Source organism: Ixodes scapularis, unplaced genomic scaffold (assembly GCF_016920785.2).
Source record: "Ixodes scapularis isolate PalLabHiFi unplaced genomic scaffold, ASM1692078v2 PGA_scaffold2__306_contigs__length_199485367, whole genome shotgun sequence".
NCBI lineage: Eukaryota > Metazoa > Arthropoda > Arachnida > Ixodida > Ixodidae > Ixodes > Ixodes scapularis.
The window spans coordinates 37,486,197-37,514,101 of NW_024609857.1; the positions used below are offsets into that span (position 1 = coordinate 37,486,197).

Below are 27,905 nucleotides of genomic sequence, written 5' to 3' on the forward strand. Positions count from 1 at the left end.
GACGTCATAATGGGAAACGTCCCAAAATGCAACGCGCAATTACGCAGACGGCGACGGCGTCGCTGCCTTAAGCCAGAAACAAGCACCTACGAGCTGCACTCCAAAACCAAAATACTCCTGGACTCGCGTGCATGACTTTATCAGAACAGAGCCACCAGCCACTTATCCAGTCATATCTTTATTACATTCAGAAAACAAATTAGCAAAAACAACGAACAAAACTACTAAAAAGAACGTAGCATACACTGTAGAAGGCAAGAACTTGTTAGCACATTATTTATTCATTATCCTTTAACTAATGAATGTGAAAAGCAAATTTTCACCAGATATACAGGTCTACAGTGCAATGACGGGCATAAAAACAAAGCAGTTTGAATGCCTAGTATTTACACACAGAAGCACAAAAAATGAGTGGAATGTGCTAAAGCAGAAAAATTAACAGTAGTCAAGCAACGTACAACCAGAGCAAAAATATGAAGTTTGTTCTGTAATATGCTGTAGGTGGTCGTATTAGTATCAATCCAGTGACACAGCTCAATGAAAGCTGCCCTTAGAATGTCTGAAAGTTTCACATACTAAAAGTACAAATACTTTAAAGATGCTGTGATTACCTATTGTTCAAGGAGTTTCTCAAAATAATAAAATGTCTGACAGTGGTCCATACTCCTGCCATGGCAGTAAAAGTGTAGCAGATGTTCAGCATTCCCGAAGTATAAATTCACAGCCTTATCACCTTGGACAGACTGTTATAGAAAAAGTATAATTGACATTATAATCAGTTAAATTAACAAAGCGTGCACACAAATAGGTACCGCACACAATGAGATATGCTTCAACTAAGAAAACCATGGAAGTGATAAGCACCTACGTAGACGCCAGCCCCCCATAGAAAACCAGCAATCAGTAATTTCGAAGCCTTACAACTTTACATCAATCTCCAAGACTCGCACTTCGTTAGCATGCCAGGCCAGTCGTGGTACTTATAAACACACCCCATCCGAAGTGACCTTCCACAGAGCAGAAACACCGAAAACACAGGCAAATTTGGTACTGCTACTTCTCACCTACAGAACATTAGTTTATTCTCGTTCTGCAAAAACATGAGGTGCAAGCCACTTTTCATAAAGGGGGCACCTGCGGGTTACCGAAAGCCAGATATGGGCGCAGAGCCAGCAGGGCAGACGTATTCTAGAACACTGCAGGCCCACCGCAGCAGAGCGCTACAAACATCAGTTCTTAGGCTTACACACTCGATGGACCAACTGAATGTCAGTTTATTTCGAGAATGGCCCCTCTGGCAACATGCATCACCAAACAGAAGAAGCAAGCCACGATTTCAAAAGAGAATTACTGGTACCCCTGGGGATAATTGGGGGCGGGACGTGGGTAGGAGGTTGGCAGAGCGCCACCCCTCGCATAGGGATTGCCCGGCCCGGCGTTGACGGGGGACGGGCTTGGGCTCGGCCCATAGGGCCCCGCCTGGGACGAGGGCACCTGGTGGGGAGGGGGGTAGCCCTGGTAGCCCTGGGGGGCAGGGGGCGCCCCGTAGGGTCCTTGGCCGGCCTGCGGGGCCTGCGATGGCTGGGCGCCAGGCATGGGCGCTCCACCGGCCGGAAAGCCGGGTCCGTGGCTACTGCGTAGAAAAATGCGGGGAAACATTTTATAGCAGTAACTAGTCATCCTGCCTGGTTATTTGGGTACCTGCAGTGTTTCGAATAGCATCACCTGAGGTGAATAGGGAACAAACACTGGCACAAACAAATGCAGTCAATTTATTCTGCTTGACTGTACTCAAGAGCAATTTAATCTAGCAGTAAAGAAGAAATGAGTGCAAGAGCTTCGGCAACCATAGCTTAAGGCATTGCAGCTCCGGCAGTTATCCCTGCGTATTTCTACAAAAAAAAAAAAAAATTATATACTATATACATAACAAAAATAGGAAAAGGTAGACTATCATCTTGGGAGCAGCAGTGCTGCCAAGTCGACAAGGCTGAAAGAATTACAGTGGATACAAGGATACTAAAAACGGTTAATGACATACTGGAATTTTGGCTTACCACTAAAAAACTCGATGGAAAACAGACTCGTTGCATTTTGAAGCATGATCCTTAAAGGGACAGTGACAGGGTATTTATGCTCATCAAGGTTTTTATTTGAACATTACCGACAAGAGCCCAACTACCCAGAACACAATTTGTGGATCGAAATTTGTATTCTTTCTGCCCGAAAACCGCCGGTCGAGAATCGGCCGGTTTCAGGCGCACTCACTTTCTTTTCTACGGTCACGTGACGTTCAAACTGATGCATATCAAATATATTCAAAGTCGTGAGTCATCTAAGGTACACATTCAATATTAAAAATAGAAAAGAATATAAACCCCATTTTTTGTGGCTTCCAGGAAGCTGCAAATCTGTTGACCAAAAAAAGCTCGAGGTACACTTGAGAATTTCTTACGAGTTGTGAATGCGAAAGCATGCAAGCCGCTCGTCCGCTCCCTTTGTCGTCTGCTCGTCCGCTCCCTTTGTCGTCTGCTGCGTACTAGCGCGCATGCGCTTCGGGATCTCGGAGGCCATGGCGCAGCGGCCAATGGGAGGCCTGTCGACGCGTGCCAGCCAATGGAACCGAAGGCGAATTGCTCCTATTGGGATCGCAGAAACCAGGAGCCGTTTTCACGCTTCAAACTGATGACGTCAGCTCGCTCCATGAGACAGTTAATGCTTTCGCATTAAAAAAATTGTTGGACAAATCACAGAAAGCATCGTAGATGTGCATGTCATTCTCAATATGGCGACGCACCGCGGACTGGACGACGTGATGGCGGTGCACGACGGACATGGGACTGCTTCTTCGGAACTGTCGTTCGCGGTACCGGCCAACCGATCTTCAAGTGCAGAACGTCGAGCAGAAGGGATACAAGTGCAAAGCAATCACACGACAAATGGTGCAAGCAAATTTGTCGCCGTCATCTGCTTCACAAACCGGAGAAAGAAAATGCAGTCGGATGTAGCCACGTGATTTCCGGCCATGAGCTTCCATGCTTGTGTTTCGGCTTATTAAAAATATATGTGACTCGGAAGCAAAATTTTTATTGGGTAGTCTCCTGATGCCATAATATATTGGGGGGTGTTGTTAAAGAGACTGGCTGCCTTTCCCATACCTGCCAAGTGCAGAGAAGCCAAATCCGGGAGAATTTCTAAGCCAGGCGGGGGGGGGGGGAGTTGCGGTTTTTAAAAATAAATATTAATAACAAATTTCCATCAAGGCAATGTCATTAGATTTATATTGCACTGCTCATGCTAGCGACATACAGCTGGGCCTCGCTATCATTGCAGCCGTTTGTTGCAACAGCAGAGACTCCTTGTTTAAGCAATTTGAGTTCTCCAGGGGATTTTTCTGCCAATCGTACAACCATACAAATTGGTCAAAATTCGGGAGTCTCCTGGGTAGTACGGGAGACTTGGCAGGTATGCTTTCCCATTTAACATTCGATAGCAGTCTTTTCCGAGGTGACCAGCAAAACTGGGTGTGAGCCCAGTTTTGCTGGTCTATACTTCACAATACAAATAATAACAGGCAAGCTTTAGAACTTTCAAGAGGACTCTTTTGCATTCTGCCTTGCCACGCAAAAGTGTTGGCACTCCAAACACAGCTTTTGAAACTTTTAGTTCACTTAAAAATGCTGCCATTGTCCTGAAGAATGATGACTGCACTGTTGTATACCCATCTGCATGTCCGAACATTTTTCAGCTGGAAGGTCTTTGAACTGGAGGCAACTGAACTGGGCCTGAATTCATCCAGTGCAAAGTCGATATATTGCTCCTTAGAAACGGGCATGAGAACTGGGGAGTGGTTAATGAGGTACCTGACATCAGCAAACATAGCAGTATCATGGTGCAAAACCTTGCCACTTATGCATTCATTCAAAAATTACACTTCAGGGCATATTTTAAGACAATTTAATTGCCCACCATACGAAAGGAATTTTCCGATTACCGTAATGTAAAAGAGTCACGTACATTCTTGAGCGATTTGCAATTAAAAAGGTCATTGCCATCCTTCTGGTTGCCAGAGGGCCTGTAGTGAAGTCCACAAATCCCTTTGATCACAGATCAAATAAAATCAAAGCTTTATTTCCAGAAACACTGGAAGGAGTCCCAGACAAAAAGCTGTTGAGACAGTTTGACTGGGTCTGGGACCCTTCGTACATTGGCAGCAGCTTGGTAGTGCAACACACCACTAGCGTAATATTTGATGAAACAAAAAAATTAATTAAAAAATTAAAAATCAGAACTCTGCAAACATTATAACACTAAGTTAGGGAACAATGAAGATATAAGAGCGCAAGTCTCGTTTGCTAATCGTGTATATGTTTATGTTGTTTGTGAGGCATTTATTTAAAACAAGTGGTACATTATAATGTGAAGTTCGTAAGTTGTAGTTTGTGCGGGAACAAGGGAAGACCCATGCTTCTCTGAGGCGTATGTTGACATAACTGCTATGCCTTACAAGCTCAGAAATATGAATAAGAAATCAATGAATAGTGTGGAGGAGAAACGAATGGAATAAAGCCAACGATACTCATACATGCGTTCAACCGGAATCATTTGATATTTAAAAAATAAAAGTTCTGTGTGGTCTGTGTAGGAAACATCAGCAATATATCGTATTATTCTCTTTTGTAGTAATAGTATGTTTTTAAGGTTTGTTTTTGTTGTAGTAGCCCATACAAGGTGACAATAAGTTAAGTGAGATTGAAATAATGCGTAATAAATTTTAAGTTTAATGTTGAGTGGTAAAACATTGCGGCAACGACAAACAATATCAACAATCTGAGAGAGTTTAGCTATCAAATAATTTACATGACAATCCCACCGTCATATTCTCTGAAAAAAAAATATGCCTAAAGTTTTATGCTGGCTGACTAGTTCGATTGATGACATACCTAGCAAGAGAGTGTAATTTATTGAAATGGGTTTATTTTTCGATCTGAATAAGATTGCTTTAAACTTCATTGTATTTACCTTGGTTTGACAAACAGCAACAACTCGCAAGCAAGCTGTCTAGAACTTCCTCAAGCAGATGAACTTGAGGGACTCGGGGTGCACAAAGTTGCTTGCCTTTTTAACTCTGGCTTGGCCAACTGCAATGAGTCATGGTTTTTCTTAAGTGGAATTCAATGGGCAGTGCAGCTGTGGCATTGTTTTTTACTTTGTGGATGTCTGTTAGAAAACATGTCAAGATTTTGTCGACAAGATAAAAGGCAAAAAATTTATTTGATTTTTCAGTGCATTGTTAACATAAAATAAATAACTTTTTTGAAACTTTGTTTTCACAGTTGCACTCTCCAGGCATTCCTGCTATGCATCTAGTGAAGGAAAATGTAGGGTATCGCACAATTTTTCTAACGATAGTTTTCCTAAACAATGTCAATGTGTTCCTGATAGAAACAACTATACTTTCTCTTATAATTCATGTACACCGATGAAACTTTAAACTGCATTCTGCCTCCAAACTGCCGACATATGCTGTAAATTTCATTCATATTAAGCCGAAGGTTCAAAAGTTGACCTTTTTGGGTAGTGTCCTCCCATAAACAGTTGAGGGTCAGAAAGTCCCCAAAACTTAAAACGGTAAAAAACTTGACACGCCAAAATAGTCTTCCCGGCCGAAAATTTATCTTGCTTCTTTCGTATCCCCCTCCTATTTCCCCTTCTCAATTCTTTACGTTTTTCTCGCATGCTAAGCGTCTACACGGCCTACGACCCCCAAAAAGGGCTGTTGCTATCGCTTGACTCTGACAATGTTACGACTCTGTCTTTCTGTTTTGATGGACGATTTTCAGGCTATATTGTGACGGGCTCACGAGTTTCATTTCGAGAAGGACCATACTTCGTTCATCCCTAAGCTGACAGTACGCCACAAGCTGCATGCTCGTAGAACCAGTCCTATGCCTAGTTTTAGCCATTTGATTATGCTCCTGCCTATACGCACGAACAGGGAGAGGAGTCAAGTGACGAAAGGGCAGCTGATAATTGATTTATGATGGCGATGTGGGGTAGCTGGTTCATACAGACAATTGTGAAAACAGTGCGCAAAAAACAGGGACGAAGTAGAAGTGAACACAGGACAGCGCTTGTCCTGTGTTCACTTCTACTTCGTCCCTGTTTCTTGAACAATGTTTTCCCTTTTGTTGATTGGTTCAGCGACCGTGTAATTCCCACTGCACCGTCAGCTCAGGGGTAAACGGAGTTCTTTCTGATCTTATAGGGCTGGAGACACTCAGTTGCTGGTTGAGTATTCAGATTTTTTTCATTAAGTACCAAGCCAAGTTTCAGCGGCACAGTGTATGTTTAAGAGCATACATACGTCACCGACAAATGACAATGACATGCATGTCATAGTAAGCCATTGTTTTGCTTATCGAGGGGTTGTGTAAGAACACCGAGGTGTTTAGGACGGGCACAGCAGAGTTTTCATGCCAATGGTATTTTGTGAATCATCTTCATTTTCAGTGCTTGCTGTTTTTAAAAAAAGGTAGAAGTAGCAATATGACGCATGAGCAAAGGCTTCGGTAGAATATCAGATATCGCTATCAGAGTCATCGGAACAATCTACTAAAACTCTATCACCAACCATGCCAACCTCAGCCAGAAACACTAAGCTGATGCTGTGCATCAGTTTAGCGTTTCTCTGGCATGCATATTATTTTAGGCCGTCGTCAGATTCTTTCCTTTGAGACAAACATGGAATAAAGTCTGGGAGACCTCGACGTCTGTTGTGCTGTAAACGACTATTTTCGCAGCCACATAATTTCATGGATGTCACTAAGTATGTATTTCAGGAATATTTAGTGGGCACAACATTTTATGATAGGGAGTTACTTGCTGGTATGAGAGAGTGACATATTTGCGTGAAATTTTTTTTTCTTCATATTTTAATTGTGAACTTTGGCGAATTAGCTTTTTTTTTTTTTTTTTCCGCAAAAATTCGTTTTTTTTTAGTATTTGATGCAGTTGCTAAAATAGTAAAAAACCCTATGTCGTTGTCTAGTAAAAAAAAAAAAAGCTAAAACTAAAGAACTGCATTGGAAATGAAGTTATTGTTCACGAAAAAAGCTGTAGTTGGGGTTCTCTTGGCGATAAGATGGTTTCTAGACAGTTGTTGAAATTAATGAATCATGGGAGGAACTTGATGGGGCAAGCAGGCGCCAGCATGATGATGATGGTTGGGGGTTTAATGGTGCAAGAGCAACTTAGGCCATATTGCGCCAAAACAGAGGTTTTTATAAGGAGCTTAGAAATGCAATCTAAAATAACTGCAAGCTACAGCTGGTGTAAAAGGCCAGTTTTATGCAGGAATTTTATAACTCGATTGAACGGTACCAAGGGTTGATCGCCAAGTAGAAAATAGGGATGAAAAGGAAGATGATCTCGGAACAGTTCTAGGAAACATGATTGGCGCTGTTGAGGCGCCAGCATGAGAGACAAATAGTGGCTATGCTCACTTGAGTTTTAGTTTATTCTCTGTTCAGCCGAAAGCTGACAGTGCAGTGGGAGCTAAGCGTTCACTAGACCAATCAACCGCTTCCTTTCATCGCCAGACCCCGCTCGCTGAGCGTAGGTATGTGGGAGTGTAATCCCGTGGGGAGAGGTCAGTCTTGGGTAGTAACGCGTTACTAGTAATGCGTTACTGTAGCTTTGTTACTTTTTTGGTAACTTGTAACTGTAACGAGTTACTTTTTAAAAATGTAACTTGTAACTGTAGTTCTATTACTTTTTCTAAAGTAACGATGAAAGTAACAATGTTACTTTTGTCGTTACTTTCCAGTGTTTTATGAATAATATATCACTGAATGAGTGCAATTTAGCCATTCCTTGCACTTTCCAAATCGTCTATTCCGACATTTCGAGTGTCAAGTTGGCCTTGCACGAAGGTGCGAATATGTTTTTTCTCGCGAGTCACGACCCGAATATAGCCACGTGTAGATTTTATGAAAAAATATCTAGTTATCTTTACGCACACGCTTGTACTTTGTGACTCAACACTTATATCTTAGTGTCTTGAAGCACCATCTATGTTGTGGTTTTTCTTCTTTCTGTGCAAGCGCTTTTTAATCGTGTCAATCAACCTTGAAACAACAGTACACGTGGAGGGCACTGCGCATGTCTCATATTTTGATTAGCGCTACTACTCCGCACTGCGCATGTTTCGTATTTTGATTTGCGTTACTACTCTGGCGTGGAAACTTTCAAACACCAACTTTGAGGAGCAACTGCTGTTAAGTTACAATATGAAGTAAAAAGCATACTTTTTAATTTTATGCAATAAAACGTTGTGAGGGGCGTTTTCTAGTTTTCTCTAATATATTTTTTTGCGTTATAGAAAAGTAATGCCGTTAGTTTTCAAAAGGTACTGCAACGGTTAACTTCGCTACTTTTTTCTGAAAGTAACTGTAACTGTAACGAATTACTTTTTAAAAGTAACTTACCCAAGACTGGGAGAGATAGGCTTATGACTGGTACGATAAACATGTAGCTTCCACTGCACTGTCGGCCTAGGGTGCTTCAAGTTCGAGGGTCGAAGTGGATGCTTCAAGGTCAGGGTGAGAAGACACGGCTTCTGCTTTCTTTTTATCTGGCTGCTGGACTCATCTTTCTAATCCTAAACGTGAAAAGGAGGTGTTCTTTCCTTCTTTTCTGTTGCGTGAAAGACATAGAGGAGAAAAACAAGGGCTGGCTACTAGCGAGAGTAAGCTTCCTTTTTTCTGCTTGTTGTTCGACCTTTAAGACAATGAAGTGTACTTTTGGATGTACTCAGGGGCAAATTTAGAGGGGGGATCCGGATGCCCTGGCCCCCCTCTTGATTTCTCCGTGTGTAAAATTTAGGGCGCAAAACGAGGGAGAGGGGGTTCCTAAACATGTGGTACACTGACCAACACCTGACCCCCCCCTCAGGAAATGCCTGAATCCGCCCCTGGATGTACTATACTAATAGCCTCGTCCCACTAGAGCGACAAACACCCATTTTTGTCTGGCGATACCACAAAGTTCTGTGTCGCTGATCCTGTACTACAACTGTAGCGACAAACACCCCCGGAAACCACAGACAAACAATCGACGACAGACAACTTCTTGTTCGCCGTCCTACTTGAAGTGCCGCGAGCAGTCCCACCAAACCACATCTCTGGGAGACAAACTTATCCTCACCTGCTCTACCCTCTGCTGCCTTTCTTCCCAACCTTCCTCCTATGGTTCGTTCGACCGCTCAGCCTTGGGAGAAGCCGAGCAGCCAAACGCCATCAACGAGCATTTCTGCTCCCTCCCGTGCCTTGACAGCCCGTAGCGCTCGTGGCTTGCTCGCTGGCGGTTGTGTTGCGAAAAGGAATTTGCTGTGGCTGGTTTTGCTTGAGAAAGCCTGGTGCGCGAAATTATGTTTCAAAATGCTGAGCTCTATGTCTCTTCATCGCAGTTGTGCAGGAACTACTGGGTGTACCAAAGAGTGGCCAGGCTCTTTAAATCGACCGCAAAATTTGGTTTCTTAACGTATCGTGCTACAACTTTGTGCAGCGTTGCCCACAGATGGCATTTTTTTTCGTAAAATTTGCAAAGATCGGACTTACCGAAGGAAAAAGTTAAGAGAGAAAAAGGTTTAGCTCCTATGGAAAAATGGCGAAGCCAAAGGTCTTCAAAACAATGCGGCACCGTTTCGCACGGGAGACAAGAGACGACACAGGCACAAGCGGCCGCGATGCCAACTGCGCCAACGAACGAGCATACGGCGCCGAGAGCCGACGTCTTTAGCAGACAATCTTTTCAACTCAAAAGCGGCGTGAGCTTTTCTGATATCAGTTGCCAATGAATTATTTTATCATCCTTACTGATAAAACATATTGAATGGACACATAATCGGTTAGAAAAATGGTTTGTCGGGATATTTAGGCTGTTTTCTTCGGGGTACCGATGTCGTCTGCTTGGCAGTTCATTGTTGTTACCACGCCTGTTTTTGTTTCTGCGACTGTCGCCGCCTGCGGAACGCGCTCCGCTTTTGAGTCGAAAAGATTGTCTACTAAAAACGCCGGCTCTCGGCGCCGTATGCTCATTCGTTGGCGCAGTTGGCATCGCGACCGCTTGCGCCATCTCGTCTCCCGTGCGAAACGGCGCCATATTGTTTGCAGACCTTTGGCTTCGCCGCATTTCCATAGGAGCTAAGCCTTTTTCTTTCTTTACTTTTTCCTCAGGTAAGTTTGCTCTTTGCAAATTTTATGAAAAAATGCACCATCTGTGGGCAACGCTACACAAAGTCGTAGCACAATACGTTAAGAAACCAAATTTTGCGGTCGATTTAAGGAGCCTGGCCACTCCTTGATACACCCAGTAGTTACGCGTTACCGGTGACTATAGTCGGTGACAGGTGAAGAACGATGTGGCAGCTCCTCTCACCTCTTTCCACTTTAGTAGAGCGAACGTGGGATAAGAGGCAACCTCTTCTCCACCGTTCGCTCCGCTGAAGTGGAAAGGGGTGGGAGGAGCTTCCACTTCGTTCTTGACCTGTCACCGGCTATAGTTACTTCTTTTTCAGTAACTTGTAACTGTAACTCGTTACTATTTTTCAAAAGTAACTAAAAAGTAATGCAGTCACAGTTACTTCTCAGATTTATGTGCAAACATATTGCAAACACGACCACCAAATCGTCTAGCAACTTGTGAGAGAGTCCCAAGTCCTGGTACAGGAAGGGCTCAGCAAAAACTGCTGCAGAAAACGTCTGGAGCAAGAGGGAAAAAAATAAAAATATAAAGACACAAAAGCGGCATCTCGAAAACGTTTTTCTTTTCTTCGTCTGACGGATGCAACGAGTGCTTTTCGCAGCGGACAGTTTTCTTTGATTGTCGTCCCAAATGCCCGCAGGCTTACAAAACAACCGATTTTCCGAACCTCGTCTTCTTGACGCCAAGCATATGTTTCCTTCCCCTCTAATTCGAATCGTCCAACTCCCAGATGCACTCTTGCAGGTTCTCAACTTCAGGCCTATTTTCTCTTCCTTCCTTTTTGTTTTTACAACCCAATTACTGGCCTTGCCTCCCGTCACCCACTGCTTGTCCCTTCTCAAGTCCCGTCACTTGAAAAGAGTATTTGCTCGAAATTGTGTGTCGTTCTGCTTGTTTGTGTGTTTTCCTAAAATCGAAAGACTGCCCCTAGCAGGGACGTGGGCACTTGGCACCAGTTGATTTATAGATATTCACGTCGTGGGCTTTCCGGGTGGCCTCTTCTATTTTGGGTGGTGAGATGGACAAGCACAAGCGTGTTCGATCTGATTCGGAAGTGCCGGAGAAAAGATTGCAACAGCCGTTTGGAATTCTACATGCAGTAGTCGTTTGTACCTCGATCAGTGGTTATTTTGACGGAGGAATGTTGCCGCAACATTGCTCACCAAATTTTCAAGGGAAGCTTTGTGTTTGATGAAAGATTGTGCGCACACAATAGAAAACAATTCGACCGACGAGTGGATTAGAGTGGCATAAGAAAACATCTACAAAGCTGAATGCAAGGTATGACATATTATTATTGAATTCACATTTGCACGATTTTTATTGCTTCCGTCCGATTTCGTCTCATCAAAGAAATCTGAAATTAGAATTGATCGATTGTAAACTGGCACCATGCTTGGATATCCACGAAATCTGGACGCGTGCTGTTGTGTTTGTGTGTACCTTATGGTGGTCGTGCATATTTTAATGTTTTTTAGAGACCAGGTATCTGCTATGTTAAAATTTTAAAAAACCAAAGTCGCCTGTAATTTTGACAAAAAAAGACTAAATTATTTATCACATAGTGGATTTACTTGGATACTGCCTTAAATTATGGTCTTGTTCAAGGAGCTATTCATGGTAAATATTGAAATAGGAAGAACCAAACATGTTAATATTCATTATTAAGAAAACCTTAGCTTTTCAAAATGATTAGATTCACTACCGTGAACAACACAATGTCTTATAACAAATCTATGCTAATTTAAAGGCAAAAATATTCCAAAAGCCGGAAATCATAATGATCAAAAAAACTGCTCCGACTTTACTCAACAAGATTAACAATTTAATCAAACGTTTCGTCTCCCATCCGGGAAACATCGTCAGACGATGTTTCCCGGATGGGAGACGAAACGTTTGATTAAATTGTTAATCTTGTTGAGTAAAGTCGGAGCAGTTTTTTTGATAATTTAAAGGCATATTAAGAAAAGTTCCTTTTCAATGTTTTCTCTTTTTTGTTTTTTGTAAAGTAACGATGAAGTAACGGCATTGCTTTAGCGAAGCAACTGTAACTAGTTACTCGTTCAATATCGTAACTGTAACTGTAACAGAGTTACTTTCTTTTGCCTAAGTTAACTATAACTGTAACACTGTTATATTTTAGTAGCAACGTGTCCATGACTGCTACATCAAGATGGATACGCCGATGTTCGAGGACTGATCAAAGTAAGGTCGCTCACCACAGAGTAGGACACGACGTTCTGCAAAGCCATTTCGGCAGGCAAGAGACTTGTCATCACGCTCTGTGATAGTCGGGATGGCGTATGTCCCCCAAGAAACGCCCCCTCCTTGATCATTTGAATATGAACATCCTCGAAATATATGTGAAATTTCGTGGCGCTCCCCTCGAATGCATCGAATGACCCAAACAAGATACAATTCAGGAATTCTAGTTGAAAAAAAGTTTGGTGTTGATAGTTATGACGGTTTGCGGAAAGTTGCCCATGGCAAATGAAAACTAAGCGAAAGCTTTAATTAAGACGGAAAGTAATCGTCTCTACTTTCACCGTGTTTGTCGGTGCATTTTCCGTCCAAAGAGCGGAACACAAAAACCGTGTCACCCGACTCTGTTTGTCTGTGAATTTTAAAGTGTTTTGTTGACAACTCCAGTCCCACTAGGAAACAAGTTTCCTTGTCCCTGTATTCTGTGTCGCTTCCACCAGGTGGGACAGGGAACTCCGACAAACGGGCTGTAACTGTTGGTATCGTGCGTAGCTATCTGTTGTTGCTGTCTGTAGCTCTAGTGATGTGCGGTTATTAAAAAATATGAAGTTCGTTCACCAGCTTGCCTGCATTTTTAACTTTCATTGTTTTGAATATCTAGTAAATATAATACATAAACAAACCCAACTATTAAATCACCTGATCCAAATTAATATGTCACAGTCCCCACATCAATATGAGAAAGAAAAAAACCCGGAGCATCAGCTCTATCATCAGACATTATCAGCCGCAACAAGCCAACATATCAACAATATTAACTGCATGGTATTATTTGCCAAGAGAAACATGAACACTCTTTTTCCTGTTCAAGATCTTGGCAATTTGAAGCTTTTGGATTGCCTGGGGAGGAGCTCCATCAGTCGCCGAGCCACCTGTGTCCTGTTGGGTCTTTTACTTACTGTATAAACTCGTGTAAGGGCCGCACTATTTTTTACCGATTTGAGGGCAAATTTTCAAGGTGCGGCCCATACACGGGTAAAAAAAGAATAAAATCTTTATCCACATTGCGAAATGAACGTACATGAGCGCGCTCGGCTGCACTGGTCGAAAATGCCTTCACTCCAGAATTTGGACTGAATCGTCACTCGGATTTAATTAGTTTACATACTGCGCAATAAGCATCTTTTTTTTTTTTTTTGTACTTGATAGCATGCGCGGCAACTTTCGACTTGAATCCCGAATGACTGTTGAAGTGGTACTGGCCCATAGCTCTGATTGCGCGAAAAGGCAGACAAATCACGACGCTTTGACACTATAAGAACAAAAGAAAACCTCCCCAGAGCGTACAGTGGCGATCAGAAACCTGAGTGCACGCGCGAGCCGAGCCCGCTGAATCCCCATTCCTCGCGCTTGCCACGGAAGCTGACATATTCTTTATCTTTTTTCAATTTCTTCCGGCCGCAACATAAACTCATCCCGACGGTGCGGCCGACCACGATCGAGGTCTGCAGCCATGGTGCCATACGGGGATACGGATGAGTGGAGAGGAAATATCGGAGATGCGGAGACGTGCCGCTACTTGCTCGGGCGGTGGCTAGTGCCCACCTAGCGATATATTTTCACAAAACCTTTCATGCATTACAGTCGGCACGCCTCAAAAACAAGGGGGTGCGGCGCATACACGCGATTATATGGTATGTACCATATTTACTCGCATAATGAATGCACGCCCCACAATGGGAATCAAGATTTTGACTTTTACAGCGGAGCTGTTAAGGGCTAGTTCCCCCAGGATTGTGTCCCCCACAAAGAAATGTCGACACAAAACTCTGGACAGCTACCGCCATCTATGAGCGATGGTGGCAACCAGACAATCGGCTTGCCGGCCTTGCTCATAGATGGCAACAACCTTTCCAGGCTTTCCACTCTGGTTTTCACCAGAGTGGAAAGGCTGAATTTCTCTAGGCGTCGTCCCAGAAGTTGTCCTTGAGATTGTCCGAGAGGTCGTCCTAGAAGTTGTCTTTGAGGTCGTCCTTGAGTTCAACCTTGATGTCGTCCGAGAGGTTGTCCTAGAAGTCATCCTTGAGGTAGTCCTAGACGTTGTCTTCAAAATCATCCTAGAAGTCATCTTTGAGGTCGTTCTAGACGTCGTCCTTGAGGTCGCCCCTGAGATCGTCCTCTAGGCGTCGTTCTCAAGGTCGTTTTAGAAGTCGTCCTTGAGGTCGTCCTAGATGTCGTCGTCCTTGAGGTCGTCTAGATGTCGTCCCTGAGGTCGTCCTCTAGGTGTCATTCTCGAGGTCGTTTTAAAAGTCGTCCTTGAGGTCGTCTTAGACATCGTTCTTGAGGTCGTCCGAGACGTCGTCCTTGGGCGTCGCCCTTGAGGTCGTCTGACCATAGTACCAGCTTCACTGGTCTCCCTTTTCACCAGAGTGGAAAGGCTAAAAGTTTTTTTTTCTCCCTCGCATAATGAACGCACTTTTAAATTTCGGCTCCGCGAGTATCGAACTGCGTCCAACTCAGCTAGCTACGAAGCGGCCGGGCCAAGTCAAGCCAAGCCAAGCTGCTCTCGTAATGGCTGCAAGTGCTTAGTTGTGGAAGTGATCAACCGTGAAACCGAGCAGCGCGCACACCTAATGAAGCTGGGGTTGAGGAATAGCCCAGCCCCCTAACATGCTTCGCCCATCGGATCCATTGATGTTAACGTACACGTCTGTGGTCCGCTTTCGGACAGTGAAATCGTGAAAGTGGTTAGGCCTAAGACCGGTCGTGTCGCTCTTCGTGCTAAAGGAGCTTCGTAGGTCGCTTTTCCTTCAGCAAAAGGCACACCAAAAGCGCCCCAGAAAAGGTTCGCAATTAGCACGGGGACTGTGGTGCTCCCATGATAAGTTGCGGGTGCGCCTCCGTCAGTCGAGACGTGCCACAGTACACTGCCATGTGATAATGGCACCTACGATGACATTTGCGCAAAGTGTATAAATGCAAAAATTTTACCCCACATAATGAACGCACCCCCTAAATATGTGCCAATTTCTCGGGGAAAAAATATGCATTCACTATGCGAGTAAATATGGTACCTAAGCGGTGGAAATTTCAAGGTATCGCACATTTCCTCAGAAAAAAGAGACCAACAAACTTGCCAGGGTCAATGGCATACATGTTCACAAACGACCAATTTATCGATGTTTGGAACTTGCGGTGCCATCTCCCGACAGGCGCAGGGACCAGACAAAAGAGTGTATCATCTGTTTGCAGCGAGCACTCCTGTTTTTACCTATCTGTAGTCAATGCACGTCAGTTCAAAGGAAGCCCCAAAGTATCTCACCCTTGGGCAGCAGAAGTCTGTGGGTAGGGCATCTGCCCGTAGGCCACCGGCTGAGACGTGGGAGGAAGGCCCGGTGCTGGAGCACCTCGGGGTGCCGCCATGGGTGCCCCGTAGCCCACCGGAGGTGCCTGAGGATGCTGCTGGGGCTGCTGCGGCTGTTGCTGTTGCTGCTGCTGTGGCGGAGGACCTACTCGGTAAGAAAGACACACACAGACAGATAAGACAGATTAAAGTGATGATTTCATCGAGTAAAGAATTGGAGATAGTGTACACAAAACAAGATATAAAGCACTAGCATACTATACTTTCGAAATTTAATCTCATTTCCAGCAAAAGCTGATAAATGGCAGAAGCTAATCATAGCAGGCAGAGCGAGGCACCAAGAAAAGCCACCGCCGGAGACCATTCGTCCTGTAGAGAGCTCTGTCATCCTTATTGGGGTCAAGGGGACCATGGCATTTGCCCTAATGTAACAAGTGAATGAAGAGTTTTATGCAGTAAGCTCTCAGAATGCAGTGCCAGCTTCAATGTTAACATTTTACATCATGTACAGCAGGGATCTCAAACATGCAGCCCACGATTTCCTAGAAAGCGGCTCCCCTAGTATCCCATGGCTGTGAGCCTCCGTTTTCATGTCTCGAGTGCTATAGAAATGGCAGGTTCCCAACTGTCTCATGTCGTCGAACCCTCCATTTCTGCTAAACATGTTTCACACAAATATTTATTTTTGCTTGCAATGATTATTGCTGTTTTTTTATCTTTGCTCCTCATATGTTCCTCATGTAAATCACCCCTACGACAATCCCACTCAAGGCTACAAGCATGAGCCCCTGCCGGTGCCAAATTATGGCATTTGGGGCCCCTACCGATGATGATAATAATAATAACCATAGTGGTGGTGGTGACAATGATGTTGGTGGTGGTGCTGGAGGTAAAGATGATGACGGAAAATGTGTATATTTCTACTTGTTAAATCAAGATGTTTCTACTTGTGACTATTGTCGAGCCTTGTTTAGATCCATAGATTCAATGGAATTCAAGTTTTCCTTGCTGACAATGAGACAAATGCGATTGGTGATTGGAAGCTACTTCGTAAATAATCAACCGCTCTAGCACTTTACAATACAGTAATTTTGAGGTATAAAAATGAAATCAAATAAACACTGTGGAAAATATTAGGATGTTTCATTCACATCCAGCAGCTTAACAAAAAAAAAAATGCTTCCATTCAAAATGGTGATTTTATTCATGACCTAGTTTGACTAGAGTTGCTGCTAGATGTATAGAGTACATGCCCGGGCCAGTTTAAACAAATTTATCATGATGTCGACTTGCAGCACAGGTGACCCTCTTGCTAACATGTCTAGAGACATCATTAATCACAGATGAATTGAGTTATGCAGCAATCGAAAAGATACCTGCAAAATTCCCATTCTAATTTCCCTTCCCCTAATAGGCATGCCTTGCAACTCGACAACCGTCACGAAAATCTAGAGCCCGCATTCTTGCAATTGTTTCCAATTATTGGAAGTTTTATAACTTCCAACTAGCCCCCTGTTAATTAATTACTAGTATGAACTGTGAAAAAAGCGGCATGGGTAAGAAAAAAAAATTTGTTGGTTGAAGCAGTCTTTATGGGATCAAACTACTTCGTAAACACTCTTCTAATAACTGAACCCTCGTTTCACAAACGAACAGACTTTTACATTTAAACCATAGGAGAAACTGCGAGCGAATCTACAACATCGACCACCGTCGTTCGTGCATACTTACATTTAAAAAATTTATCATTAGATCGAGAAGATTTTTCGTTTTGTATCTATACGCTGTCTTTTTGAATGGGGAAAATGTTTTATTCAGATTTAGTAGTAATCTTGTTCTTTTTAAATGCAGTAATTTAGACCTCGCCAGCCATTTTGATGTATGACTCAAAGTTAAAAAATAAGAGGTTATACCTCAGACGTTGATTAAACCATTGCAGTATTCATATCAGTCGCTGTAAGGAAGAGTGTTCAGTTGCAATGGCAGGACAGACACCGACTCTAGAGCACTTGCTTGCAGTCAGTACCCATCGAAAACTGTTGAGGGGCATCTCAAGAACCGGCTCCTTGAAACACCTGTTTGCTGGTGGTTATAGAGACGGTGTCCGGAAGATTCACAGACACCTTCGCTAGTTTCAAACTTATCATTCTGCAATAAACTCCATATGGAGTTTCGCAAAAAGGTTTAAATCAACACGTGTGAACCATCTGTGTTGCCCGAATAGTCTTTGGCAACGCTTGCTTAACTTCCTGCCCGTAATTGTCCGTAAAACATGCCGAAGGGGTCCCGTAGGTACAAAAGAAAGCTCCATAACCGTCCTTCCATCGAGCTTCCATTAAAAAAGACCCAGTCTAACAAAAGGCACGGGAGGCCGTCTTACATTCTGTTGTTCTGTTACGCTCTTTTACGAGCTCACAAATGGCAGCTTGTCTAGAGACGGAAACTTTATGGCATCTGTGTATTCCTGTTTAAAAAAAAAAAAAAGAGAAGAAGGCCATTGCACCAGAGGCCCCATTGAGTGTTTCTTCTGTTCTGTCTGAGCTTTCTTTTCATATTTCCAAGGGCCAGCATGGGGCCCCCTGACAGCCTGGGGGTCAGGGCTGAAGCCCCCTTAGCCCATCCCTTAATCCGGCCCTGGCCACTGCTCAAGGAAACTCTTCGGCATCGCAAACTGTCGTGTGGCAAGAGCAACTGTGAAAACCAGGAGTTCAGGCTGCAATCCTTTGCTGTTGCAAATCTTGAGTTAAAATCGCCAGAAAAGTGAGAACTCCCATTTGAGTGTACCCTCTTTTTCTTTTTAACAATGCCAGTACGTTCTTGGGTTGCCAACATTTTACATCTTGTTATCACATCAGATACAGGTAAAAAGTAGATTCAATTCACAATTCAAAGCTACTGGTGTTACTGGCAAAATGGCAACTTTAGCAGAGATAGAAAACACAAGGTCACTCTTCTAGAAAATCTGTGGGGTAGCAGATGGACTCAGTTGCATTACAATCTGAAGCAACGCTCTGGCTTTTTTGTGCCCCAAGATGTTCCCTCCCCCAAGCTGTCCCTCAACCTTTCAGGGGTAAGCACCTGGCCCCCATGCTCAAATGGGTTTGAGACCCCAGATGTAGAGAAAGCCTACTAAGCATTAATAAGGTTGCACGTCTTGCCTTGTGAAGGGTAGGGCTGCTGAGCCGACTGTTGAGGCATATAGCCTCCAGTGGGCAGTTGATAATGTTGCTGCTGCATAAGCATCTGTTGCTGCTGCGCCGCCTGCTGGAGTTGTCTTTGCTGACTAGCCGTTGCAGAATCCAAGCTTGAAATGCTGTCAGGTGTGCCCACACGACCATTCTCGCCTGGAAATGCATGTCACGAGATCAGATTGGAGTAGCGCTGTCCAGATCGAGGCAATTGCTTTTGCTAATTAAAGCTAGCAACTTTGACTAATCTAGGCTAAACTCTACAGCTCTGCCCTCTTTGTCCATTGAGCTTTAAATGAAACTTCTACAAAAACAGTGAACAAATCATAAGCACACAAACAAATATTATTTTTTGGAAATATTGTTCTTTCCAGAGATCTTGTTGTTTCAATAGAAACTCCATAGGGCAACCACTGTCTGAGTGGAAGATTTAGTGCTCCTGCACGTTCAGGCAACACCCCTCCCTGCCAAACTCGACCCAAAAATAAAATCTGGTTCAACAGGTAGAGGCACCTAATGGGAAATCCTTGGAGCTCCGGGACCGAACACGACCACAATCAGTGGACCTCATATCTCGTGCTTAAAACATCCCGGGTGGCTTGCCAAACTGTGATGCAGCGCTCGTGTCCCATCAATCCGTGGCATATCCAGCCCAAAGTTGACCCTTTAGGCCACCAACTGCGCTGAATAGCAGCAGCTGACCACAGTGCCCCCTGTTTACTGCCCTGGAGCCCTATCTTGATCAAGGTAAGAGCAAGAGCGTCCTCGGTTGCCGATTGGACGTGGCGCCACAGCTTGCACGTAATCAACCAATGAATAGGACCTCTTCGACCCATTTGCAACTTCACAATTGGGCAATATTTTTTTGTGAGAATGTCTCACCAACATACAAATAGTGAAAGGTCTTGCAGCCTCTGATGTGCTTGTCGTTGGTGCTACTTCGTCCACTGATCGATGTTAGGTTGTGCATGGCAGCGGAACAACACGAGGTTTGCAAACAAAGTGCAAGTTATTACTAGCTTCTAACGCGAGGTAGCAGACGAATGCAATTTAGGAACGTGTCCGATCTCAACTCACCGTGGCACTTAGTTCAACAAAACTGTTTCCAGTCTGTTAGCACATGACATACTCAGTGATGTGATTGGCCTAAGCTATTTTGTAGCACCTTTCGGAGCAGCCAAAATAGTGTTATGGAGCAGAAAGAGTGGCTTTTGGAGCAGCAAAAACAGTGTTTTGGGGCAGAAACAGTGGCTTTTGGAGCAGCCAAAAAAGTGTTTTGGAGCAGCAAAAGTGTTTTTTGGAGCAGATATTCTCATAAAAATAAAAATATTTGTTTTAAGTCCTGGACAAACGAAGGGTATTTTGCTCGCTGCAATAAACAAATTACGGTCAAGTTAGACCACCTGGGAGTCTTTCAACATGTAACTGAAATGCCAATGTCATACATTTTGCAATGCTTCAGTTAAATGATACATATATATGTACCCCTTATAGATAAATATGAACCAAACTGCACATATTCAACCTCATTTGAAAATGACCAGCTTAGTAATAAATATCACAGCATTAGGTTGACCAGTTATATAATATATGGAGGCAGTCTCTGGCTGATGAAACATGTAACTACTGCAATGCAATGCGAAATTGTACACAAGGCAAAGGTGCATTACGATTAGAAGGTGCTTTTCTTTTTGCCTTTCGAAACTTTGTGCAAGGCTGCTGCAAGCCTCGCTTTGCCTTCGGCTAGTAATGAATGTCCACTTGCAACGCCTCTAAAGAGACATGAGACATCCCACAAGTGTACATACATTGCTGTGGGCGTTGCCGAGCAATCCCTAAAAACGTTTTACTGGATGCCGATGTGCCAAAGTTTCGTAAAAAGTAAGTAAATGTAAAACAATGGATTGCAAGCGTCCCGGCTGGTGCCTCTGTCGTGCATACATGTTCGCATGGACATGAGGGCAACTTCGGAAGGCTTGCAGTTGCACGTGCTTCGTCACGCGAGCAGAGGTGGCTGTTCGAACGAAACGGAAACCACACCCCTCCGGGGAGGCACTGACCTGATCGAATGACGTTTTCGCGAACGTCCACGTTTCACCGCATCACACTTTAGCGAATAGTCGGACGCCGCAAAGCGGCGTTTTCGGGTGGGCTAAGTGGGTTCACATTTTTGTAAGGAGCCGCCGCAGACTGTCCCCACTGTCGACGCGAAGCGGCGTAAGCGCAGCGCGGGGGGTGGGTTAACGTGCGCCCCCGTTATTCGCTAAAACGTCAATACGCTCAAATGTCCCTGTTCGCTAGAGCATCATTCGCTCATGTGATATGGCACTCCGCTCCGTCACCAACTGGTTCCCAAAATTGTATGCAAAATATAACTGCCCAGCATACGACAAAAAACAGTCCAGAGGCACACGCTTGCCAGTCTGGCAGGCAAGGTACAAGCTAAACACACAGAAAAAAAGAACCTGAGCACCTCGATGCAAGTCAATGCGAGCCAGGGTCAAAAAGTTCTTGGAGCGCTTTGTGCAACGACTGAACTCAAGACAAACGAGCGCGCTGTGCGGGCTCAGCGTGCAGACATTGCATTCTTTGCTTTAGTTCACTTCTCTTCACCAGCTTTCTTTCACGGCAGATTTTTCCCGTACCGGGGTCCCTCTCGAAAGAAATACCACAGAGAGAAACTATAGGTAGTTAATACTTCGAAGTTCGACACAGCAGTCTTTGAGTTAAAGAGAGATGAATTTTTGTAGTAGCGTGTGATTTAAACAAGAACAGGAATGTTGATGAACATACGGCAGTCCTTACGTTACAGTTTAAAAAGCACCATATCTGCAGCAACGTGGGGACGGTAACACTCGACGTCGCGCGAACACGGTGACTGGCAGGCAGAGACCAAATATAGTTTTCCCACAGCCTTTGCTTTCAGAAGCGAGTGCCTCAGCTCATAAAGTAACAAAGTAACTCCCGCCACGCAAAAACGTGGTTTCGTTTCACAGCATGACGGTATGGCTGGTACCCTGCACGCTTGCGTCAGCCGCGAGACGAGACCCACGAGACAACGAGCGCGAAACAGTCTGTCGGGCGGCCGCTTGCGCCACCTAGCTCACGCATGCTCAATTATGGCATTCAGTTTAGTTTCGGTGTTGAAAGGCGACCAAAACTGGCCCTTTGGCACAGGCTTGGCGCAGATTACGGATATTTTGACAAAATGTAGCAGGATGTAGCAGGGTTAGGCCCTCGGTGCAGTTTGGCACAATTGGCGCAGCAATCACATCACTGCATACTGCGTTTTCTTGCTTTATGTTCTTCGGCGAATCACGCTTCGTAGCAGACAAATTACATTCTTCGCACGTGTTAGCAGACAAACCGCCTGTGAATGCCATGTTCGATTTTTCCGCGACAGGCAAATTATATCTCGCAGTGACCAAAATCGAACCCCTGGGGCTATAGCGGAGACATCTGACCATAACTGCCATTTGGTCCTGGCAAGAGTGAATGAGGTAACGGCTGCCTTTAGGGTGTTTTCAGGTACTTTTTTTTTTTCTTAGGAAAACCATTGTGCCCGAGGCGTATATCTGACCGGCACATTTACCACATCCTCAACAGTGACCCCTCGATTTCTGCCCAATAATGTAGTATAAGTGTCGCACTACTGCCGGCTGTGATCCTGGCAGCGGTACAGCGGGGGAAAAGTGGATGCGACAGGCGTCCGTTCTGCTGTAAGGCGTTCGGTAGCCTGCCAGTCGGTGGAAATCAAAGCAGACGCGAGACGGGACAGTGAGACGACAGCGACCCCCGCATCTCCTTGCCTTTTTCACTGGCATTTCTACGCCCAGCCGACAGGATCGTGACATCCGACACTGGGACACACAGGCTCTGGATGACTCAACTTGCTGCCACTTCGAGATAACTTTGGATGTACAGGCAGGATAGGACACTCAATTGCGTACCAGGCACAGTACTAAAACATTAGTATCCACCTGGAGCTCCTTAAAAGGGCTTTCTTGGGCATCACTGGGGGTGGAGTGTCGTGCTTACCTTCGGCAGTGTGGGAAGCCTTTGTTTTGCCTTGTGCGTTGGGGTCGTCACCGGCGGCTTGCTTCGAGACAAGAGGGTCGAATTCCTTTGGGGCGACTGCCTTGGCAGCACGTGACCCGGTCTGACCTGCAACAATCGACCGGGGTTAGAGACCACGCAGGTACCTCTAAAGGCTGACAAACAAGCAGGAAAGAGTAAACTGCGCTCAATTCTTTCTTCCCTTGCCAGAAAGAATGAAACTGCTTCCCCTTATCGAAGGGAAGTAGCTCCAGGACTCGCTTCTTCGGGTGAGGGAAGAATGCAAGTAGAAAGAAGGAAATTGGAGAAGGGTTTTCTGCCTAGCAGAAAGTGCTGCCTGCACGTCGGCCGAAAAATATACCTTCAACGAATGCAGGAAGCACGAAGGATTGCAAAAAACAAATATACAAATCTTTCGCTATGAAACAAAAGCAAGCTTTTCAATCCTCTTTTAGACCACCCCGGGAAGATATTGATGCCTCGTGTCTATACATGTAGCATGCCACGGACAGATATTTTGAATGTTTAAACCAGAAGTGCCAAGACCACTTCTGCATTAACTACTGTCTGCATACTTTTAGAAGGCAACACCTATGAAGTCTCCTGTGCTCCATTATTCTATACAGCAGTTTTCTTTTCGGTGTCCTGTGCAATCTGATGGCAATTCCCAATCGTTGTTTTGGAGAAACGACTTAAATCAGCGCTGAAGCATGTGATCTGTGCAGAGCCGATGCACCTTCAAATCCACCAAGACAAGATAATCTTTCCTCTGGGAGCGGCCGATAAAAGAGGCAAACACCTTTCCCCCGAAAAGTATGTGCTTTTACACTATCACAGCATGTGCTTGAAGTAGGCCACAGTGCAGTCAAATGTATTTAAAAAAATGAGCGACGCAAGACAACTTTCAATGACCGCAGTGTCAACACAAGTGCCCCCAGACAGTTTTCTATGCTCGACTCAACAAAATGACAGTCGCCGGACGTCTGTAAATGCTTTAGAGCCACGCAAATGTTAAAAAAATAAAGTGATTAAGAAGCAGGCAATGAGGGCAAATGGTCAGTGTTGAGTAATAGCTATTATCCCTATCAAAGCAAAGGCCGAAACCATTGGTCACAAGTTTTAGACAATCTCAGTTTGGAACGCATCCCGTTGCACGAACACGTTTGTGGGTCCAGCTAGTGCTAATAACATTTACACTAGAGATAAACATTGTGAAAACACAGGGACACTCGATCAGCCGGCTAACGCAGCAAGAACCCCGAAAGCATGAGTGAATCCTTTCTCGGTTAGGCCAAGACACTCTACCAGCAATTGAAGAGCAACCTGATAAAATGAAAAGCAACCTAAAAAAAACTTTCAGCCTTTCTACTTTGGTGGAGAAAGAGAACCAGAGAAGCTTTACTATAGTGGGAATGAAGTAATGGCCGGCCGCAAGTCGGCAAGCCAGAGTGGAAAGGCTTGAAAGGTTGCGCCATCAATGAGCGACGGCGGCAAGCGGACAACTGGCAAACACAACACTCTGGACAGCTACCGCCATCTATGAGCGACGGCGGCAACCAGTGTTTTGTGTCGACATTTCTTTGCGGGGTCACGATCCTGGGGAAACTAGCCCTTAACAGCTCTGCTGTGATAGTCCTCCTGGATATTTGCAATCGACATCACTGGAGAATGCCGTCCCGTGGCACTCTTTCAACTGTGCTAAACACACACAAAAAATAGAAGCAATGCTTCACTGTGCACGAAATTATATAAACAATAAACATGGCAGATTGTTCCCGCAGTGTGTGTTCCAACACGATCAGCGAAAAAGAAAGCAATGTGCATGCCAAAAGCTGGGTTCCAGCCAAATCTACAGATTTTGGAGGAGCGGGTTCTCCCAGGATCTGGGGCACATCTGGAAGCGGCACCCTTCCGAAACAAGAAAACACAGAAGCTATACAAGTTCTTGCCAATCGCCAAATGGCAGATGAACGCTCCGTAAAGGCGATCCCAAAGCGTGCCACAACGACGATCGGAAACCGCCATAACATGTGCAAAGATGTCGCAGTGTGGTACAATTGGCTGCACAAGTTTGTTTAAATAGATTTTTGCAAAATAAGTGACTCTATTGGGCTTCCTGAGCCCCTGTCAAGCACGTCGATTTCATGTCCAACAGCACTGTGGAGATCTGCAGCATAAATTCCACGATCACACAGGGTGTGGACCAGCACATTTGGCACACCTTGCAAAATTTAAATTCCAAACGTACATGCCTAATATATGGCACAGAAACATTGTTTTGCAAGAAGTTTTATGTCTAAATTTCTTTTAGCACAACTCGGACGTGGTGACATATTAAATATAAAGCTAAAATGGCGGCTGTGCATTTTTTATGTCCTATACCAGGCCGTTCGTTGTCTGCACACTGGTTTGCGAGCTCGTTCACGGGCAGTTTGCCGAGTGCAAAAATGCTGATAACGGCATTGTAGAGGCTGGAAACAAGCAGGGTAATCATGACAAGCAATAGTTTTAACGAAATATATCGACGATGACTGCCTGGGAGCAAGCTCGCAAAGTAGTGTGTAAACGACACGTCTGGTATACACCAACTCAACTCTGTTACATCAAGCGGTGGTGGTGCATCGGGCACAGTTCTGGACTGGAGGTGCGGGCGGAAGTCGCTGTATGGGATGGGCATTCCGTTGAATTCACAGATACTTGTGGTCATCAGATTTATTTGTTTTGTTCCAACATGAACGCAGGAAAACCGCCAAGTTGTTCGGACCACCCGCCGACCATGTCCAGTGTGTCGTCACATTCAGACAGCCGTTTCATCATTCTAACTGGTGCTTGCTTTTTCAAACTCGTCTGCTTGTTCGAACTGTTTGTGCTCGTTCAAACGACAGTGGCACACAGACCAAACGTTGACCTGGTAATTGCAATAAGAAGTGCAGGCCTCAGACTTTTAAGTTTTTTGAAGCTTGTTTAGGATAAGAAGGCTTGGTGTAAACAATAGATACAAGCAGATGTTGATTATTGTTATCAGTGTCCATCACAGACTTGTTATGCCCGAGGAGTCACTTGGTCCGATTCTGCTTGCGATTTTCAGTATCGACGTCGAGCATTGCAGCTACCGTTCAGGGTTTTGCAGCGCGAGCGACATTGCAACTGAAATTAGCAAACACTCTCATCATGTTAATCAGGTTTTAGCCTCCATTCAGCAGCGTTCATACAAGTTGAATTGCCGCATGTCACATTATTTAAGAGAAGTTTTGCAATGCATTGAGCCTCAATAATTTCGCTGGAGATGTGAGACATAGCTAGGAAGACGTGGTATCAACAGTAACAATGCAAAATAGAGCTTGGTGTCTCACACTAATGCCGACAACATCACATTCTAATGGTTTGTTGATCTGGGACGGCGAGCTTCTTGCCCACACCCCATCGCGCATGCACGGCACCAATGGTGGCCACTAGGGACGCTCGTTTCTTTGTAAACACGAGTAATGTATAGGACATAGGAAATGCACGGCCGCCGTTTCTGCTCTTTTAAATTATTTCACCACTTCAGAGTTCAGTTCTAAAAAACAGACATAAAACTCTTTGCAAAACCCGTTTGCATGCCCAATTTCAACTACGTATGTTTACAGTTAAAATTTTGCAAGGCCTGCCAATGTGCTGGTCCTTAGGGCTACACTCAGCACATACAGTATTTTCCCACCTAGGTAGCACCGTTGTATAAGTCGCATATTCTGATAAACGACCCCTTTCACTAAAAAATAAAAGCGCAGGTAGCTTGTGCTTTTTTTTTTTTCTCATGCTCCCCCTTGTAGTTGGAATGATTACATTATAATGAAACTTTCTACTAAACAATATCTTGAAGAAAAAAATCAACAAAATTGTCATGCATACCTGAAATCTCTGCATGGTTCATCCAAGAGCCAAAAGAAACAAACCACTAACTTGAATTTTCTTCGGCCTCGGAGCTGGCGGGTACAAAGGTGCGTGGCTCGAACTTGTCCAACAGCCGGTTCACTATGTTCCTGATGTCTTGAAGCTCTTTCCTCAGGTGCTTGATCTCATCAGGCTCCAATGGCACTGGCTGGTGGTTCACTAGAGGAAAACAACTGCATGAGCAAAGCCCACAAGTGGGTGTGGCTCGCAGCCCTCGTAGCAAACTACCACGTAAATCGTGCCAACTTCAGTAATTGTTACCGAATATCGTCAGCTTAAGGATTCGGCTGCACTGGCACGCGAATGACAAGTCGGAGCTGTCAAATATGGTTATCAGGTCTCCGTCTGTGTGGGTGATAAGAGCAAGGTCAACAAATGATTACGAGCCTCAACGAAAAATACTGAAAAACACCAGTACGAACAACGACTTACCTTCGTCTTTATACTTCACTGTCACTTCGTCGCTGCTCGTCAGTTTTCCGCGGAAAACTCTCTGCATCATCAGTATCAGCTCATCGTAGGTGATGTCCTCGTTGTGAATGGGAATCCGTCGAATGTCGTCTCCTAGCTGTGCTTTTATTATCAGCTTCCCAGTCAGGTCTAAATGAGGGAACGTGCTGGCTTCCTCGTTCGCTGACGAGTGGTAGGTGTTCATGATGCTGCAATAGGATTTTCGACCTCTATGAGTCAACCACGACACGCTTCGCAAACGAGGTAAACACTATCAATATCAAAGCAGTGAGCATGGGAAGCATCGGTGGCTGGTCTAGGACGGTTTCGTTGCGGTGGTACACATGCGATTTTGTACAGGCAGTGAAGGACGTTAAAATGACACGTAGTCCGAGTTCTCTCAACTCATCCGTGTAAATAAGCGACACGACACCACGGGTGACGTA

At 44.6% G+C, this 27,905-nt stretch overlaps 1 protein-coding gene across 2 annotated transcripts; it reads right to left on the minus strand.

Moving 5' to 3' along the window:
• Positions 1-159: 159 nt before the first annotated feature.
• LOC8033939 (protein TFG) lies at positions 160-27,863 on the minus strand. 2 transcript variants are annotated; one of them, XM_029985304.4, is made up of 7 exons: positions 27,442-27,863; positions 27,271-27,354; positions 27,019-27,168; positions 23,059-23,184; positions 18,991-19,176; positions 15,791-15,977; positions 160-1,630 (listed from the first exon to the last, which is right to left on the minus strand). In XM_029985304.4, exons 1-7 carry the CDS (start codon positions 27,662-27,664, stop codon positions 1,348-1,350), a joined length of 1,239 nt encoding a protein of 412 aa, XP_029841164.3. In that variant the 5' UTR covers positions 27,665-27,863; the 3' UTR covers positions 160-1,347. The 2 variants fall into 2 exon arrangements, with proteins under 2 accessions (XP_029841164.3, XP_029841161.3); XM_029985301.4 differs by having other exon boundaries at positions 160-1,633; positions 27,442-27,852.
• Between the last annotated feature and the right edge of the window lie 42 nt (positions 27,864-27,905).